The 17262-nt window shown below is 41.3% G+C and overlaps 1 protein-coding gene across 1 annotated transcript in view; it reads left to right on the plus strand.

The window, feature by feature from the left end:
* Positions 1-9212, plus strand: part of grid1b (glutamate receptor, ionotropic, delta 1b) — a 387649-nt gene extending 378437 nt beyond the window's left edge. The window contains exons 15-16 of the mRNA XM_064924197.1: positions 2604-2844; positions 6763-9212. Of these exons, the coding sequence (XP_064780269.1) occupies positions 2604-2844; positions 6763-7194 (673 nt within the window). The 3' untranslated portion in view covers positions 7195-9212. The remainder of the gene's footprint in view (positions 1-2603; positions 2845-6762) is intronic.
* Positions 9213-17262: the final 8050 nt, after the last annotated feature.

Here is a 17262-nt window from a genome sequence, read left to right on the forward strand (position 1 = left end):
CCCTCGTTTCATTACAATGTTTATGCATTAATGATATACCAACGCCCTATCATCTGTTCTATTCAGTATCTTCTTCTCCTCACCTCTCCCTCTCCTTTCATCACCTCATCTCTTCCTTCCACCCCTTTTTGGAAATAAATAAGTCTTAAGTGCATATGGTTAAACGCACACCTACCTTGATTCCTAATTACTTTCTCTGCTTCATAAAAGTCATAAACATAATCACTGATGGTTGACAGCGCCTAAGGTAATTGAAGGCCGTAATTGGCTGAGAGGTCATTCGGTGGTTATACTCATCCATTTTAGGGGGAGTTTGATGAGGAAATGAAAGGCCCACTAAGACAATGTTTTTATAAATTCACTTTGAAGTAAAAACACTAGTCAAAATGCTTTTAATAAAGGTTAGGACCCAGCTAGCACATAATGTTCTGAGAAACATATTCTTCTTAGAGCGTGGTTGTCCTATGGATATTCTGCATACAACCTTACTGCAACTTTATTGGAATGGTGCAGAATAGTTGCTTGGCTTTGCTTGGCTTTCTGTTGTCAGTACATTTTTAAAATTGTTCAGTTTACCAATCAGGAAACGTATGGCTTTGTTCCCACAACCAAGGTTGAAACCAAAAACATACTTTCCAGCAACTTCCATGGAACCGAATGTGTTAGCTGGGGAGTTACTACACTTCTGTCATTCACAGTTACTTAATGCATGATTTTAATGCCCTTCTAATGCTGTTCCCCCATGAAATTATATATTACCAGATGTATACATTGCAGCACAGTTAGAATGTGGTCATATAATGCTATTATTTTTTATTACTTCTCACTAAACCACCCTTGAGGAGCCACGTGATGTGTTTGATTTACAGAGTAGGGGATCACTGCAACTTATCCTTAAAGGAAAGTTGAACATTTTTACTATAAGTCCGGGTTACAGTCATGAACACGTTTTATGTTCCAGCTGAGTTAGAGGAATTATTCAATATGAGTTAACATGATTCTGCTAATTATTTCCATGAAAATGGTTAATGATTCATATTTGAACGAAATACCTAGGCAATGTCTTCAAATCTTAACAACATTTCAAAATCTTTGGTCTTTTAGTTGCAGTTTTTTCTCCTTTGTATTGTCCATTGCAAATTGATCCCATTGCGAAGATAACAGAAGCCGGCAGATTTTACATGCTGATTGTCTAAATCTCTCCATAATCACATGTAACTAATTAGGACTGTGTATTGGCCAAGGATATTGGCCAAGCATATCCCCAAAATGAATCCCAAAATCCCCGAGTCTTGACTACATTCCCACATATCTTGTATTGATTCTTCTCACGTATAACAGTTCTGTGAAAACAACCGAAAATGTTTAGTCACACTATCTTTAAGTTAAGAAATCTAACTCTGTTCAACTCAGTGAAAATAAACTGTTTCTGTTGTTTGAGTGCTATCCCAACTTCACAACCAGAAAGATCTGCCGTTCTAGTGACTAAAACGCTTAGGATAGGGACAATGATCCTTCTACAAAGCAGAACCAGTGTCAGCCAGCTAGTCATCCTTAGATCAGGTTTGATCTGGGGCTCATGGAAGCCACACATTTGATAAATCACCAGAGGTCAATGTGTTGGAACACTTAAATCCTCTCCAATCTTTCCGAGGTGTTCTTCATCAGGGCCCTTCGGAGTGCACACTTAGTATGCAGGGCCATAGCAGGGGAAGACCGGGGTCAGAGCCTAAGAGCCTAATGAGGTCCTTCCATGGAAGATCTCCTATAATGCTTATCCCCACTGAACTGAACACTGTCCCCCTGTCTCTACTCATAATGGCCTGGGTGAATATCCGCCTGGGAAATCCTGGGCTAACAGAAATGGTGGTGGTGGTGGTGGTGGGATGGTAATGTGCTTTGAGGACAGCTGGGATGCTTAGGGGGTAATAACGGGCTGAACCAGGATGTCATCTCCTCTACAGAGACGGATTCATCTTACTTGCTACCGTCCCTTGTCCCATCATCATCATCATCCATTCTCCTCCATCCCTCCCTCAGCGGCCTCGTCCATCCATAACCTTACAAATTCGCCATGTGCTCCTTTTCATCTCAGAAATGACTGTTTGCCCACAGGGGCGGTACTCTGATAATGGCCTTTCCCTCCTCGCCACGGCTCCTTTTCTTTTAATTAAGCAGTTCTTCATTCTTGTTTTATTTTGGATTTAATTTGTGTCAGTGAAGGACTACAAAAGCTGACATTTAATGAAGTTTACTGTGGGGGTTTAATTCACTGCGCAAGCATAATTCAACAAATCACTAAAACACTATGCTGTGGGAATGGTCACAAATTAATGCTTTAATCTGCAGAAGATACAGCAGGTCTATTTTTCATTGTTACTTTAGTGACATGATAGCATACAAATGTAATTATAATGCAACTAGGGTCCCAGAGTCCTTACTCCTATAATCCTTTGTTTAGCAGCCTTCAAACTTAGTACAACAGGCTGTTTTCAGGCAAGGTTCCTCTTTTGCTGTACTAAGTTTGAAGGCTGTTACAGACAGGATTTTAGAAATGAGGACTTTAGGACCCTCTTACACCCAGATATTTCCCCTCAATGCAGGATCCTGGAGCTGCAGGAGAAAGGAGACCTGGACATCCTGAAGCAGAAGTGGTGGCCTCGTATGGGCCGCTGTGACCTCAACAGCCATTCCAACGCCACGCCCGACGGGCGGTCCCTGAAACTACACAGCTTCGCAGGGGTTTTCTGCGTCCTGGCTGCAGGACTGCTGCTGGCCTGCCTGGTTGCTGGCCTGGAGATGTGGTGGAACAGCAACCGCTGCGGGCAAGAGCAGCCCAAAGAGGTGACCGAGCACAGAGCCCGGAGGACAGGGCAACAGGGGGAGGACACTACCGCACTCTACTTTAAGGATCTACAGTAGCTGCAGACCACCATTTAGTGGAGCTACTGAACACACAGTTGTAGATTGTGCTCAGATTGAAATAGAATTTGGTCCCCCCTATCTATCACCTTCCCATTCTCTGAAACCAAATCCATCTGTTTTTGTATGGCATATGTACCTCACACAGCTCCCAGATGAAGACAAATCCCCTTTATCATTTTCTTACTCTAATATTTCCATCTGGATTATTGGTATTTTTCAAAACTCTTTGAAATAGAACATATTCATTGATGTATGTTAATCACATCAATAAACCCTTTAGCTGCCTTCAGGATAACACATTTCTGAGAAGACGTCAGTATCGATTTTGTTTTAAGTTCCCCGTAAAATTAGTATTCCTGAAATAATCAAAACCCATTGATTACCAAGACAGCTTCCTTACCCTGAACTGTAAACACATTCACACTGCCTACCACAGAGAACACTTTTCATTGATTCTCGTTACACTTTCACCAGATAAGTGCCTGCTAAGCTGATTTACACTGATTACACCTTATGCATCAATGCCAGTTCACTTTAAGCCTTTCTTATGCGTTTAATCCACTCAAGTTACTGCGATGATGTCAACATGATGTATATCAACACAGAGATCTTATTAAATGACTATTCTAATTCTATGTCTATCAAGACCTCTCGCATGAGTGACTTTCCCGGGCATATAACATGAGACAAGTTAAGGCTTGACATGGATCTCTAAACTAAAGGTTGAGCAGAAACTGGACGCTTGCATGCGTCACCCCACAGCAATAAGAGCCACTGTATCTGTCCAACCCAGTCCATAATTAAGCAATAAGGCACAGGGGGGGGGGTGGTATTTGGCCAATATAACACGGCAAAGGTCCGTTCTTCAGCACGACGCAACGCGGAGTACCTGGATACAGCCCTTAGTCGTGGTATATTGGCCATATACCACAAACCCCTGAGGTGCCTTATTGCTATTATAAACTGGTTACCAACATAATTAGAGCAGTAAAAATAATGTTTTGTCATACCCGTAGTATACGGTCTGATATACCATGGCTTTCATCCAATCAGCATTCAGGGCGCGAACCACCCAGTTTATAATCCCTAGTAATTCACTGTGTGACATCTTATTGCTATTCTATGTCAATGTGGACATCCATCCGTTCTTATTCTTGACTGTTCTATGATCTCGTGCAGGTTACTAAGGATTACAGACTGGCAAGGGTTTCTGGTCCATTGACATATAATGAGATTACCACTGCTTCATCGGAAGGGAGGAAGGACATTTGGACAGAGAGAGAAAGAGACTGGGATGAAGCAGAAGCTATTGACACAGGTCAGAATAGAGCTCCTAAGATCTGATTTGTGCTGCTGCATTAAAGGGGCACTCTTCTCTGTCTGACTGGGCTTGGGGGGCCATCTTGATCTAAAACTCCACAACACCATCTTTCCCATCATTGGCAATCCTCCTATTTTCTTATTCTGTTCCTTCTCCTTTTTTGGTTAGTTTTTTTCGTAATGGTTGGATGCATGACGAGGGCCTCACCTAGAAACATTGTATGGGGAATAAGAGACATTTAATTCAGTGACATTTTCTATGAACTACCTCATTATGACGCTTTATTGTGCCTTATACTATAGACAGTGCGTTATAACAGTTGTTATAAGCAGTGCAGGACTCGGATAACGGCCTTTGTAAATGCATACATATCTCTAAATGTGTTCGTAAAGTTTGACACAGTTGGTGTATAGTGATACAGAGATCAGCCACAATACCACAATACAAACAACCACAATACAGGACCTACGGAGGACATTTTGAAAACAGCTTACTCAAGCCTAGATAAGTCATTCAAACAATGTCAGGCTCACCATGGATGGATAGAGTGGTTTTATAGTTTTGTTATGAGTTGTTTCTGCATTACCAAAGCTTTCACACCGTAGAGCATGGTGTTATTTCCTCTCAATTTAAATCAACACACTCTTATTAAAACTCCGGTGCGGTGGTTTAATTTGAGGCAGCTATTTGTTTAGGCGTGCCGCCAATGCAGCGAGATTATAAACATATTTTAATGAGGAGCCAGTCTGCTAAAACAATAGCCTTGGCTGAGATGTTTTAATTAGCTTTGGGAGTCTTTTATGATACTGGATTGATACTGCTGTAAATGAATTCCTATAATCGACGTCTCTGTTGATAAAGTATTCAGAACAAATCATATCAAGATACATATTTGTACATTCCGGGAAGGTTCAAACTGATGTGGGAAACACTGTTGTTGTCTGGAATCTAATGTGTCAAGATGGATTAAGTGGCTTAGTAATGTTTAGGATCTCCTCTAGAACACTTTGTTTTCTATTTTTAGTTGGGAGGCTGTGGTTGAATGTGCTTCTGACAGGCAGTTGGTATTGACAAGAGGAAGAGTAGTTGATGCGCTGTAGAATCACAGTGGCGTTTAGTTACGCTGTTTGACGCAACACTGATCTCATCAAAAGTTCGTGTCTTAAATTATTCAACTCCAACACATACAGTCTGGCAGTATGAGAGGAGTAAATGTTTTTTGAAAGTATTTCTGCATCTATGTTGCCAAACAACATCCATTATAATTGCATAGTATTTCCAGTGCATTAGGTTAGTCTCCAAAATTGCATGTAGGCTTGTTCTTAATCTCCAATATCACATAAAGATGATTGAAATATAGGACTTCTTCGTTTCCAGTGGACAATATAATCAAATATTTTTTCATGTGTAGATCATGTAGTAGATGAGCATAGAATAACAAGTCATCACCCATCATCGTAGATTCACATTTCTGATTATGTCATCATTCCAAAACATGTATTATTTTCATTGGTTGCGCTTGTCCTCCATATGTAGAAGCTTAACCTCTGCAATGTATTGTGTTGTATATGTGCTGCACATAGGGATCAACGTGGATGTTGTCTTCATATTCAGTAATTGAACTAATATAATCGTCTTGTCAGACCACTACTGGAGCCAAGCTGCACCTGCCGACAAAGTAGCCTAATGTAGCCACCAAGTGCAAGGATTCTTCTCCTGATTGACTAGTGATTCCTGCTACCATAAAGCTTCTTGTCCTCTATCTAGATGTGCCGATGTAACATATTTTGTCAGCAAATAATATATACTTATTTTTTTAAAGAACACTGTAGAAGCCCATGTATACATGTTTGGCGATCTTAATGGGACACCAATATATTACCACAACTTTGCAACAATATACTGTAGCGTCAGACATTCGTTTTTCATGTATGACCATCTCAATAAGGCACTGAATATAATACTTCAACTTGACATTGTACTATATTTCCTGTCGCATCAGCAATGCGTTGTTCCTTTATAACCGTCTTCATGTGGCATGTAATATGTTACATTGCACTTACCGTAGCCTCAGAAATGCCTCATATCCTTAGGTTACTTTTCCTGTCCACAAATGCTTGAGTGGGTTCGCAGAAGCCTAAGGTTGCATGGCAATCTAGAAAAGTCAGTAGAGGTCAGGATATGGTTTGGCTCCAGTATTGGTGTCGTCTGTCAAAGATTTGACACCCCTTACTAAACATCAAACTGTCTATGTCCACTGGCCAAGTTTGATTTCAAGGTGCACATTCTATACAACTGTAATTGAGTCACCTCAATTCCAATTGGGCACTTACAACGAACATTACCCGACAAGCATGTTGAGTGAAACAATCAAAGAGGCTTGGGAAACAAACCACCTCAAAAAAACTAAGGAAGGGAGAGTGGAAGTAAATGTTTGTAGCTGGTGAAAAGCCTGTGGAACAGCCCATCTCAGCCTCTGTGTCTCTCCCTCCCCGTCTCTCTCTCTCACACTCTAGGACAAGGAGGTGAATCTGGAACAGGTGCATCGGCGTATGAACAGTCTTATGGACGAGGACATGGCGCACAAGCAGATCCCCGGCCCGTCTATCGAGATCTCTGCGCTGGACATCGGCAGCATGCAGCCCAGCCAGCAGCTGGAGTCTGTGCGGGACTACCCGGGCACGGGCCTGTCTGTGAGCGCCTATCTCCCAGGGGAGGGTCATGGGGGGGGCCTGGGTCGGACACTAGCTCAGGGCCCTGGCAGCACCCTCCCCCACCACCCCCTCAGCAGCTCCACCATCCCCTCCATTCAGTGCAAACACAGAGCTCCCAACGGGGGGCTGTTCCGACAGAGTCCCGCCAAGACGCCCATGCCAATGTCATATCAGGGAGTTCCCGGAGGACCCATCCCAGAAGCCATTGAGTCCACCCACAGTACATCCATCTAATGGTGCCATCTCAATGTCACATGTCCTTCCCCTCATCTGATATTCTGGGGGATTGTTGAAAAATATATGAAGAAAAAAATATGAAAAGTCTACAAACGAGAAAAATAAGAGATTTTTATTACCTGTTGAACAACCAACGTCGTCGAAAGAACAGAAAATTTTACTTGTATATATTTGTAAATACTGAGAGAACGAAGTGAAGTAAAAGTGTATTTTGAATATTCTCAATTTTTGAAGTTGAGTTACAAATAAAAAAAACAAGATAAAAAAAATGATATTAAAAAAAACGACTGTTTGAATGGCTTTGTAAATTTTGTTCTATATGAATAATGACGCAAATTCATTGTGATTGTTTTCTAAGTGCCGAAATAAAAGATGTCTCTCCACAGTTCATTCTTAGATGGCCATGCACCATAGAGACATAATGTAGAACACCAACTGTTATGTACCACTGTAACAACAACCATATCTATAGAGCGGTATCAGAGGAGAATATTCCCAATAGAGGGATTCATTTTGTTTGTAAGGCATATACATTTTTCAAGGTGTTTTTGTTTTCCTACTTTAAAGTCTTAGAGAATCATTGATAAAGACTGGAACTGGAGTAATTGTCTCTTATGAGTTCTACATATTTTTGAAATGGAAGGTATTTCATAGAGCTCAATTTCAGCCCTATGTTGTCAAAGACATAGGGAGATTTAGTGTCAGTCAGCTCCCAACACCAAACAAAGCTGGTACTAAAGGGTGCCGTGTACAGCGTAACATCAGTCAAACGTCTCACATTGCTAAGGCCAGACCTTAGAGTTAGGCTTACGTTAGGAGAATGTTCAAAGGAAATGTCTTGACTGAATCTTGTCCCTGACGATGTATACCATATGTTTCCTTAGTTGTGTGGGAGGGATGTTTAAAACAGAAAAATGTTATTTTTAACAACAAAAAAAGCTCATTTGAAAAATCTGTGTTCATTTTTTACTGAAGGATTTATTGTTGAAAAGTTGTATACAGTTTGTCTCCTTTCAGAGTAGTTAAGTCATTTCAACTGCAGATGGAGAAAAGTAGATATATAATATTGTAATGTCTCATGTTTATAATTTGTAATGGAGTAATTATCACCAAGGTAGATGGAAGATAAAGGAGTGATATAAAAATTCTAAACTATTACAGTGTAATAGCAGTACAGGTGACATATCCTACTGTCTAAATACTGATGGAACTCTGTTCATAAAATTAACAGAATTTCCCCATCGATTAACCTGTGCACTTTGCAGGGCAGCAGTTCATATTACATTTACAACTAAGGATGAACTGCGAAACTTTACCAAGACTTTCGTAAGTGCAATTAAAATGCAATTATGTCCTGCAGTATATTTTCTGTTTATGTCCTTTAGCCTATCATACTGAAGAACTCATTGCCAGGAAGTGAGATAGTGAATGTCAGTGGTTACTGTTCATGTGCACAACACATTGTGTACCAGGAATACTGATAGCTGATCTATACACATACCAATAAAAAGGTTTGTCCTCACCTCTTGGAAAATGTGACAAATCACCCCTCAGAGCCATTGAAGGAAAGCAAAGAACGAGAAAGAAGTGATGTCATGAGAATAAACCCGAAATATCATCCCGCAAAAGTGTTTCACGCCATCTGTTTTCCCGCTCTTGGTTTTCAAACTAAATTGGAGAGGTTGTAAGCCTGTATATGTTGTACAAGTAGATACTAATGTGAACCAAAGTGATCTCATTTTACACTGTGTTCTGCATACAACCTGTGCCAATGATCCGCTAATAGTGGTGAAAGGGAAGTTCCACACTACTGTAAGGGTTGAGAGTGTTTCACTGCCTTACTGTGTACCCCCATTACTGTATCAATGCCCACGCCACAAGATTCAAGAAAAAAATATATTAAAAAAAAGCTATCATATCATCCAGTCTGTAACAGTACATCAACGGAGACTCATTTAATTTATGAATATGCTGCTTGGAGTTTCTTAATCTTTAATAAAGAAATTTGGTTTTCATATGTTTGTTTCTTCGAGTCATAGGGCATGTGACGATAGATAGCACACACGATACTATACATTTGCTCTAGAAACTGTTGGTCCTATATTCATTTCTTTTTAAACATTTTGAAAACATTAGCACTTCAGTTGGATCTTTTGCAAACCATTTCCAGTGCTAACAACCGATACCATAGAAGTCCCATCTGCCTTGCTTGATTTGCTTGACATAATGCTCTCAGTACGATACAACTTTAAAAAAATCATCCCTTTGAGGTGGTGCTCCAGCAGATAGCTGAGCATTGTCCAACCGACAAGTACAGTATCTCTTCACCACCACAGGGCCTTTACTTAAACCTGTACATCTCAACAGGCTGCATGTTATTAATAGACGCCACCCCAGTGACATCGGATTGTTCCAGAGATAAAACGCAGTGATGTCATAAGAGCTGGGGAGGTCGACGTTGGCATACAGTGTGTGTACTGTAGGCTGGCGAGATGACATGTCCTTACATTTGCAATGTATCGTGTACAATACTGGAATAAAGCACTGTATAGAGTCTTCCTAATTATAAATAGTGTGATAGAAGATACTGTGCTTCCTTCTCTTAAATGCTTTCTATAAGCTCAGCCATTAGCTTATTCTATTATCAAATGGTCACAATAGAGGACATTTCACCCACCTCCTTACCCAATCGATAATTCATTTTAGATTGCATTGTGTACCGTGGTTCTCTTTCTGTCGGTATACACATTATTGGTACCTACCCCTTTCAGCAGGTGTGAGGAAGGTGTTTAATCACATGGCCAAGCCTGCCATCCGCTGACACGACCCAAGTACCAATGTTGGAATACATCCTGTATACTCTGAGTGTGAAAAACATTAGAAACACCTTCTTAATATTGACCTGCCCCCACTTCTGCCCTCATATCAGCCTCAATTCATCAGGGCATGGACTCTACAAGGTGTTGAAAGCATTCCACAGGGATGCTGGTCCATGTTGACTCCAATTCTTCCCACAGTTGATTCAAGTTGGTTGGATGTCCTTTGGGTTGGGGACCATTCTTGATACACACGGGAAACTGTTGAGCATGGAAAAACCCAGCCGTGTTGCAGTTCTTGACACAATCAAATCAGTGCGCCTGACACCTACTACCTTACCTCGTTTAAAGGCACTTACATATTTTCTCTTGCCCATTTACCATGAATGGCACACATACACAACCCATGTCTCAATTGTCTCAAGGCTTAAAAATCATTCTTTAACCTGTCTCCTCCCCTCCATCTACACTGATTGAAGTGAATTTAACAAGTGACATCAATAAGGGATCATAGCTTTCACCTGGATTCACCTGGTAAATCTATGTCATGGAAAGAGCAGATGTTCATAATGTTTTGTACACAGTGTATATACATCTCTCCCTCTCTCCCCCTCTCCCCCTCTCTCCCCCTCTCACCCTCTCTCCCTCTCCAATTTCCTGCTCTGTCAATTAGGGCCGATTTAAGCAGGAGGTGCAGGATGCCAGCCGTCCTCTGTGTTTAATCTCAACCATTTAACATCTACCCGACTGGTAGCTCAGACCTCTCCAAATAAACATCAGGAAAGGAAAAAAAGAAAACAACACATCACATTTTATCACTACCTGTTTAGTAGATTTCCCTCAAGAAATGTCTAATAATTTAGATTTGAGTCATGTCCATGTTCTTACCTTCACAGGTGAACATGCTCTGAAAAATCTACTGCCTTACAGCTATCTGTAAATGAGGGCATAGATGACAGCGGTGTCACAACCTTAGTAATAGTGGGTGAGAATGGGAGTTTTATTTAACATTTATTTATCTATGAAGTCCCGTTGAGGTTGGAAGACCTTTTTTACAAGGGAGACCTCTCCATAAATATATAAGTCACTCTGATTGTGGCACCAGGTTTTTCTTTATTCAGTATTTAAAGGTTGTCGACACTGACTTTCATAATTCAAAACACTGGGGGTTGTATTCATCTGTTCCTTGGGAAAGTGGTGTACAGCCCTAAACCGTTGGGCAATACTTGACCAAAGTATATGTAATACCAGTGTTCTAAGCTACAGTGTACATATGGCTTTAGTGCTTGTTAACCTTAAACATCTTCACATTTGGACACATTAGTAGTGGTATTTGACAGATTCACCTGCAGCCTCTGGCTCAGAGTTTATTGTAGACGATGTACCTCGTAAAAAATAAAATAAAAATGTAAATTCATCTCTCCCGAGCAGAGTTGTGAGGAGGTGTTATGGGTCATTACATGACAGCTGACTGGGGGAGACATTCGATTTGACACCCACCTGGAGAAGGGATATTAGTGGGTGCGGAAATTCAGCGATATACAGTGATTTAAATGTAAAGGCAATGTTCCCGCGTTAGTGGAGACGGCATTCACGGTAAAAGCTGCATATGTTGGCTCAATAGGAAATAACCTTACAACGATTTAGTGGTACAGACTGAATAGAGCTCTAACTTGACTTTGGCAGGAATAGTTGACAACCAAAATGTGATATTTCTTGCAAGACTGTATTATTTTCAGTCTCAACACTATGTATTCTTTTAGATCCCTTTATTTACTATCACATCTTGTCATCTTCATAAAACAATGAATGCAGGGTTATTTTTTGGAGCCAAACTCCTTCCCCTGTACTATAGAGGCTGGTAAGGACAGAGGACAGAGGCTGGCCTGTTCTGTCTGATCTGAAAGCAGTGGTTCGTGTTAGTCTGAAGATAGAGGCACAGCACAGCCTGATAGGGGTTTGACGCCGGGAAGAAAAGAGGACAGGAGAGGGGAGGAGGAGATGAAGAAAGCGCAAGTAGCAGCAGCACATCCACACCCTCCTCCTTTCACTAAGTTTAAACAAAAGAATCCCCTGAGTCAGTCAGTCAGCCAGACAGACCAGCAATTTGAGTCACAGTCCACTGTCTCCACAGCAGGGCTGCTGGAGTGACCAAAAACACACAGTAAATATTGCTGCCTCACAAACCCGGCTTCACACACATCATATGGACGGTTTTAAATTGGAGTGCCCCTTCTGCGATTAGATGGAGGCAGACTGGCAGTCACCCAACTGGGAGGCTTCTGAGGAAGGGTTTCTCTTCCTGTGGCTCCTGCAGCCTGACTAAACCTTGCCCCTTCTCCCTACAACCTTGCCCCTTCTCCCTACATTCTTAGAAAAACAGGTGCTATCTAGAACATAAAATGATTTTTTGGCTATCCCAATAGGACCCTTTCTGGTTCCAGGTAGAACCATTTTGGGTTCCATGAAGAACCCTTTCCCAAAAGGGTTCTACCTGGAAAAAAAATGTTATTCTATGAGGACAGCTGAAGAACCCTTTTTTTCTAAGAGTGTCGCAGACTGATGAACACCCTGCCTCCTCAGCACTCAGCCATCTATTCATAACGCCAAGGCACAGATGTGCACCGCTGGAGTACAATCAGAGAGAGAAACTGCTTGGCAATTTTCTGGAATTTCAAATCCCCTTCCGCAGGTGAATTTTGCACCTGGGTTTACTGAAACGCTGCAGAACAAATAATCATTTGTATGACAAACGGATATTTGTTCACCAAGGTCTGGCAGCCTGACGGTCTCCTACTATAAGAGTAGGAAGATGCCGTGTCAGCTGCCATGGGAGGATGATGGAGAAAGACAAATGAAAGTGATTAAGATTGATTAACTTTGTACCCACTACAATAGCTGTATTTTAATCCCACCAAAAGAGTTGTTAATCACACATAGTATAACACTTAGTCATACAGCATGAGAGTGAAAATCAACAGAGGGGAGTCCACAGTATGTTATTCCTGTTCTCTAAGCTCCTCACATTTGGACTCGCCAAAAGCCTTTGATATTTGTTCCAGTCAGTGGAGTCACCATGTGTTTAATGGCCACACGCTGTGCCTGATGGGCTTTCAGTGACTAATCAGTCTTCTCCTCTGTCCATTAGTAGCAAGCAGAGGCAGAGTGGGGGGGGGGGGAGCTTCACCACTGGATAGACAGTTCTTTCATTATGACTACAGCTCACAGCACCACCTACGACCTCTAAAATAACAGTGTTTCAGGTCCCAATTCACAACCGCCATTATTTTCACTTCCATTCTTTCATGCTGTTTCCTTCTCTTCATAGTTAATATTATGGTTACAATGCCTTTCTGTTCAGTTAAACATTTGACCGATTTTAATGACTAGTATGACATGGGGCAAATAGGATTATAAGGTAATGGGTCTGTAATAAACCATTTATAAGGCATAAGCTGCCTGCCATCCAGGACCTCTACACCAGGCGATGTCAGAGGTAGGCCATAAAAATTGTCAAAGACCCCAGCCACCCCAGTCATAGACTGTTCTCTCTACTACCGCATGACAATTGGTACCGAAGTGCCAAGTCTAGGACAAAAAGGCTTCCCATAAGACAGGTAATCAAATGCTGCTACTCTCTGTTTATCATATATGCATAGTCTTTTTTATTTTATTTTTTATTTTTACCCCTTTTTCTCCCCAATTTCGTGGTATCCAATTGTTGTAGTAGCTACTATCTTGTCTCATCGCTCCAACTCCTGTACGGGCTCAGGAGAGACGAAGGTTGAAAGTCATGCGTCCTCCAATACACAACCCAACCAGCCGCACTGCTTCTTCTTTTCTACTGTTGTTTTTATTTCTTTACTCACCTGTTGTTCACCTAATACCTTTTATGCACTATTGGTTAGAGCCTGTAAGTAAGCATTTCACTGTAAGGTCTACTCTACACCTGTTGTATTCGGCACACTTGACAAATAACTTGGATTTGATTTGAGATACATAAATGTGTGAAGAACTAGCTTACTAACATTTACAAATGTGGAAGTAATGATTAATAAATGGTGAGTATACTGTTTGTGAATGACATACCTTTAAAATAAAGTGTTACCCCTTGTAATTAATTATACCTTTTGGGCTTTTATTGAACTCATTCAAGTTGTGTAAGGGACAAGATAATTACCTACAATGCTTTACTACGAACATGTTATTGTTTTTCCCCCACTGAATTTGTATTTGTATTTGGTTCAAAGATGTATGGCTAACGAGACGTGGTGTGATCACAGAAACATACAGGAGCAGACTACATATCTTTTTTGCATGCTTTGAGGACAATAAAGTGCCAATGACACAGCCTGCAACGAGAACATGCGGACTCTCCTTCACTGCAGCCAAGGTGAGTAAAACATTTAAACGTGTTAACCCTCGCAAGGCTGCAGGCCCAGACGGCATCCCCAGCCGCGCCCTCAGAGCATGCGCAGACCAGCTGGCTGGTGTGTTTACGGACATATTCAATCAATCCCTATACCAGTCTGCTGTTCCCACATGCTTCAAGAGGGCCACCATTGTTCCTGTTCCCAAGAAAGCTAAGGTAACTGAGCTAAACGACTACCGCCCCGTAGCACTCACTTCCGTCATCATGAAGTCCTTTGAGAGACTAGACAAGGACCATATCACCTCCACCCTACCTGACACCCTAGACCCACTCCAATTTGCTTACCGCCCAAATAGGTCCACAGACGATGCAATCTCAACCACACTGCACACTGCCCTAAGCCATCTGGACAAGAGGAATACCTATGTGAGAATGCTGTTCATCGACTACAGCTCGGCATTTAACACCATTGTACCCTCCAAGCTCGTCATCAAGCTCGAGACCCTGGGTCTCGACCCCGCCCTGTGCAACTGGGTACTGGACTTCCTGACGGGCCGCCCCCAGGTGGTGAGGGTAGGCAACAACATCTCCACCCCGCTGATCCTCAACACTGGGGCCCCACAAGGGTGCGTTCTGAGTCCTCCCCTGTACTCCCTGTTCACCCACGACTGCGTGGCCACGCACGCCTCCAACCCAATCATCAAGTTTGCGGACGACACAACAGTGGTAGGCTTGATTACCAACAACGACGAGACGGCCTACAGGGAGGAGGTGAGGGCCCTCGGAGTGTGGTGTCAGGAAAATAACCTCACACTCAACGTCAACAAAAATAAGGAGATGATTGTGGACTTCAGGAAACAGCAGAGGGAACACCCCCCTATCCACATCGATGGAACAGTAGTGGAGAGGGTAGTAAGTTTTAAGTTCCTCGGCATACACATCACAGACAAACTGAATTGGTCCACCCACACAGACAGCATCGTGAAGAAGGCGCAGCAGCGCCTCTTCAACCTCAGGAGGCTGAAGAAATTCGGCTTGTCACCAAAAGCACTCACAAACTTCTACAGATGCACAATCGAGAGCATCCTGGCGGGCTGTATCACCGCCTGGTACGGCAACTGCTCCGCCCACAACCGTAAGGCTCTCCAGAGGGTAGTGAGGTCTGCACAACGCATCACCGGGGGCAAGCTACCTGCCCTCCAGGACACCTACACCACCCGATGTTACAGGAAGGCCATAAAGATCATCAAGGACAACAACCACCCGAGCCACTGCCTGTTCACCCCGCTATTATCCAGAAGGCGAGGTCAGTACAGGTGCATCAAAGCTGGGACCGAGAGACTGAAAAACAGCTTCTATCTCAAGGCCATCAGACTGTTAAACAGCACCCACTAACATTGAGTGTCTGCTGCCAAAACACTGACTCAACTCCAGCCACTTTAATAATGGGAATTGATGGGAAATGATGTAAAATATATCACTAGCCACTTTAAACAATGCTACCTAATATAATGTTTATATACCCTACATTATTCATCTCATATGTATACGTATATACTGTACTCTATATCATCTACTGCATCTTTATATAATACATGTATCACTAGCCACTTTAACTATGCCACTTCGTTTACATACTCATCTCATATGTATATACTGTACTCGATACCATCTACTGTATCTTGCCTATGCTGCTCTGTACCATCACTCATTCATATATCTTTATGTACATATTCTTTATCCCCTTACACTTGTGTATAAGACAGTAGTTTAGGAATTGTTAGTTAGATTACTTGTTGGTTATTACTGCATTGTCGGAACTAGAAGCACAAGCATTTCGCTACACTCGCATTAATATCTGCTAACCATGTGTATGTGACAAATAAAATTTGATTTGATTTGATTTTTGTATAAGGATTTCAAAGTAGCAAAAAAATAAAACAGCAATTACAATTCCTTAAAATGCTTTTTTATGTTCATTGGACTGTCATCTTTGCCCTTATATTAGTTATATTCAAGAATAAAGCCAATAATTCATTTTTATTGTGATTCATATGAATGTAGCCTAGTAAAATGTCATTCAGTATAAGTGTTTTTTTAAATATATATATTTATGCCCATTTTTCATAATCACACATTTATATATCCATGCTTTGGCTGGCTGAAAAATAACTACCCAGAAAAAATGTCATTATTTTATTTTGAATACAACATATTTGATATTCACTTCACCCTTCATCCTTTGAGATGTGTTTTTTTCTCTCTGAGTTAACCAAACAAATTTATTGTAATTTAATATAAAATACTGATGTTATACTGTATGACAATATTTTGTTACCCTGGATGACCAATATCACTACAGACCACACATATTGATTAAATGTGATTCCTTCAGCAATAACAATAATGATCCTATGAAATATTACTAGTAGCAGCAATAGTATTTTTCTTTTAGCTATTTTTTAAGTTATAAAACTGTAAAAAACAGGATAAGATGATTAAGATGATTAAAATGTGCAGGCTAGCTGAACGTGGATTGCTTCCACACTAGAGAGTGTGTCATTGTGTGGATCGGTGGATGATCAGGTTTGACATCCTTCTTTCTTCCCTGATAGCTAAAAATCTAAATGTAATAGTTAAGACACTGGCACAGAATAGGATTTGCATCCATTAAATGTTATTAGTAGTATATCAATTGTAGGCTATACAATGACAACACTTGAAGTTAAAAAGTTAAATCAACTCCCCCTCCCTTTCTCACTCAACATGTTTTGTTACTATTTCATTGCTAATGTTAATAATAATCACTTTAATTTGAGCCTGTGGCAACAATTAAGTTTGCATTAAGTTGCATTTTTACACAATTATTACATGATA

The sequence above is a fragment of the Oncorhynchus masou genome, chromosome 18 (genome assembly GCF_036934945.1).
Source record: "Oncorhynchus masou masou isolate Uvic2021 chromosome 18, UVic_Omas_1.1, whole genome shotgun sequence".
Taxonomy (NCBI): Eukaryota; Metazoa; Chordata; class Actinopteri; order Salmoniformes; family Salmonidae; genus Oncorhynchus; species Oncorhynchus masou.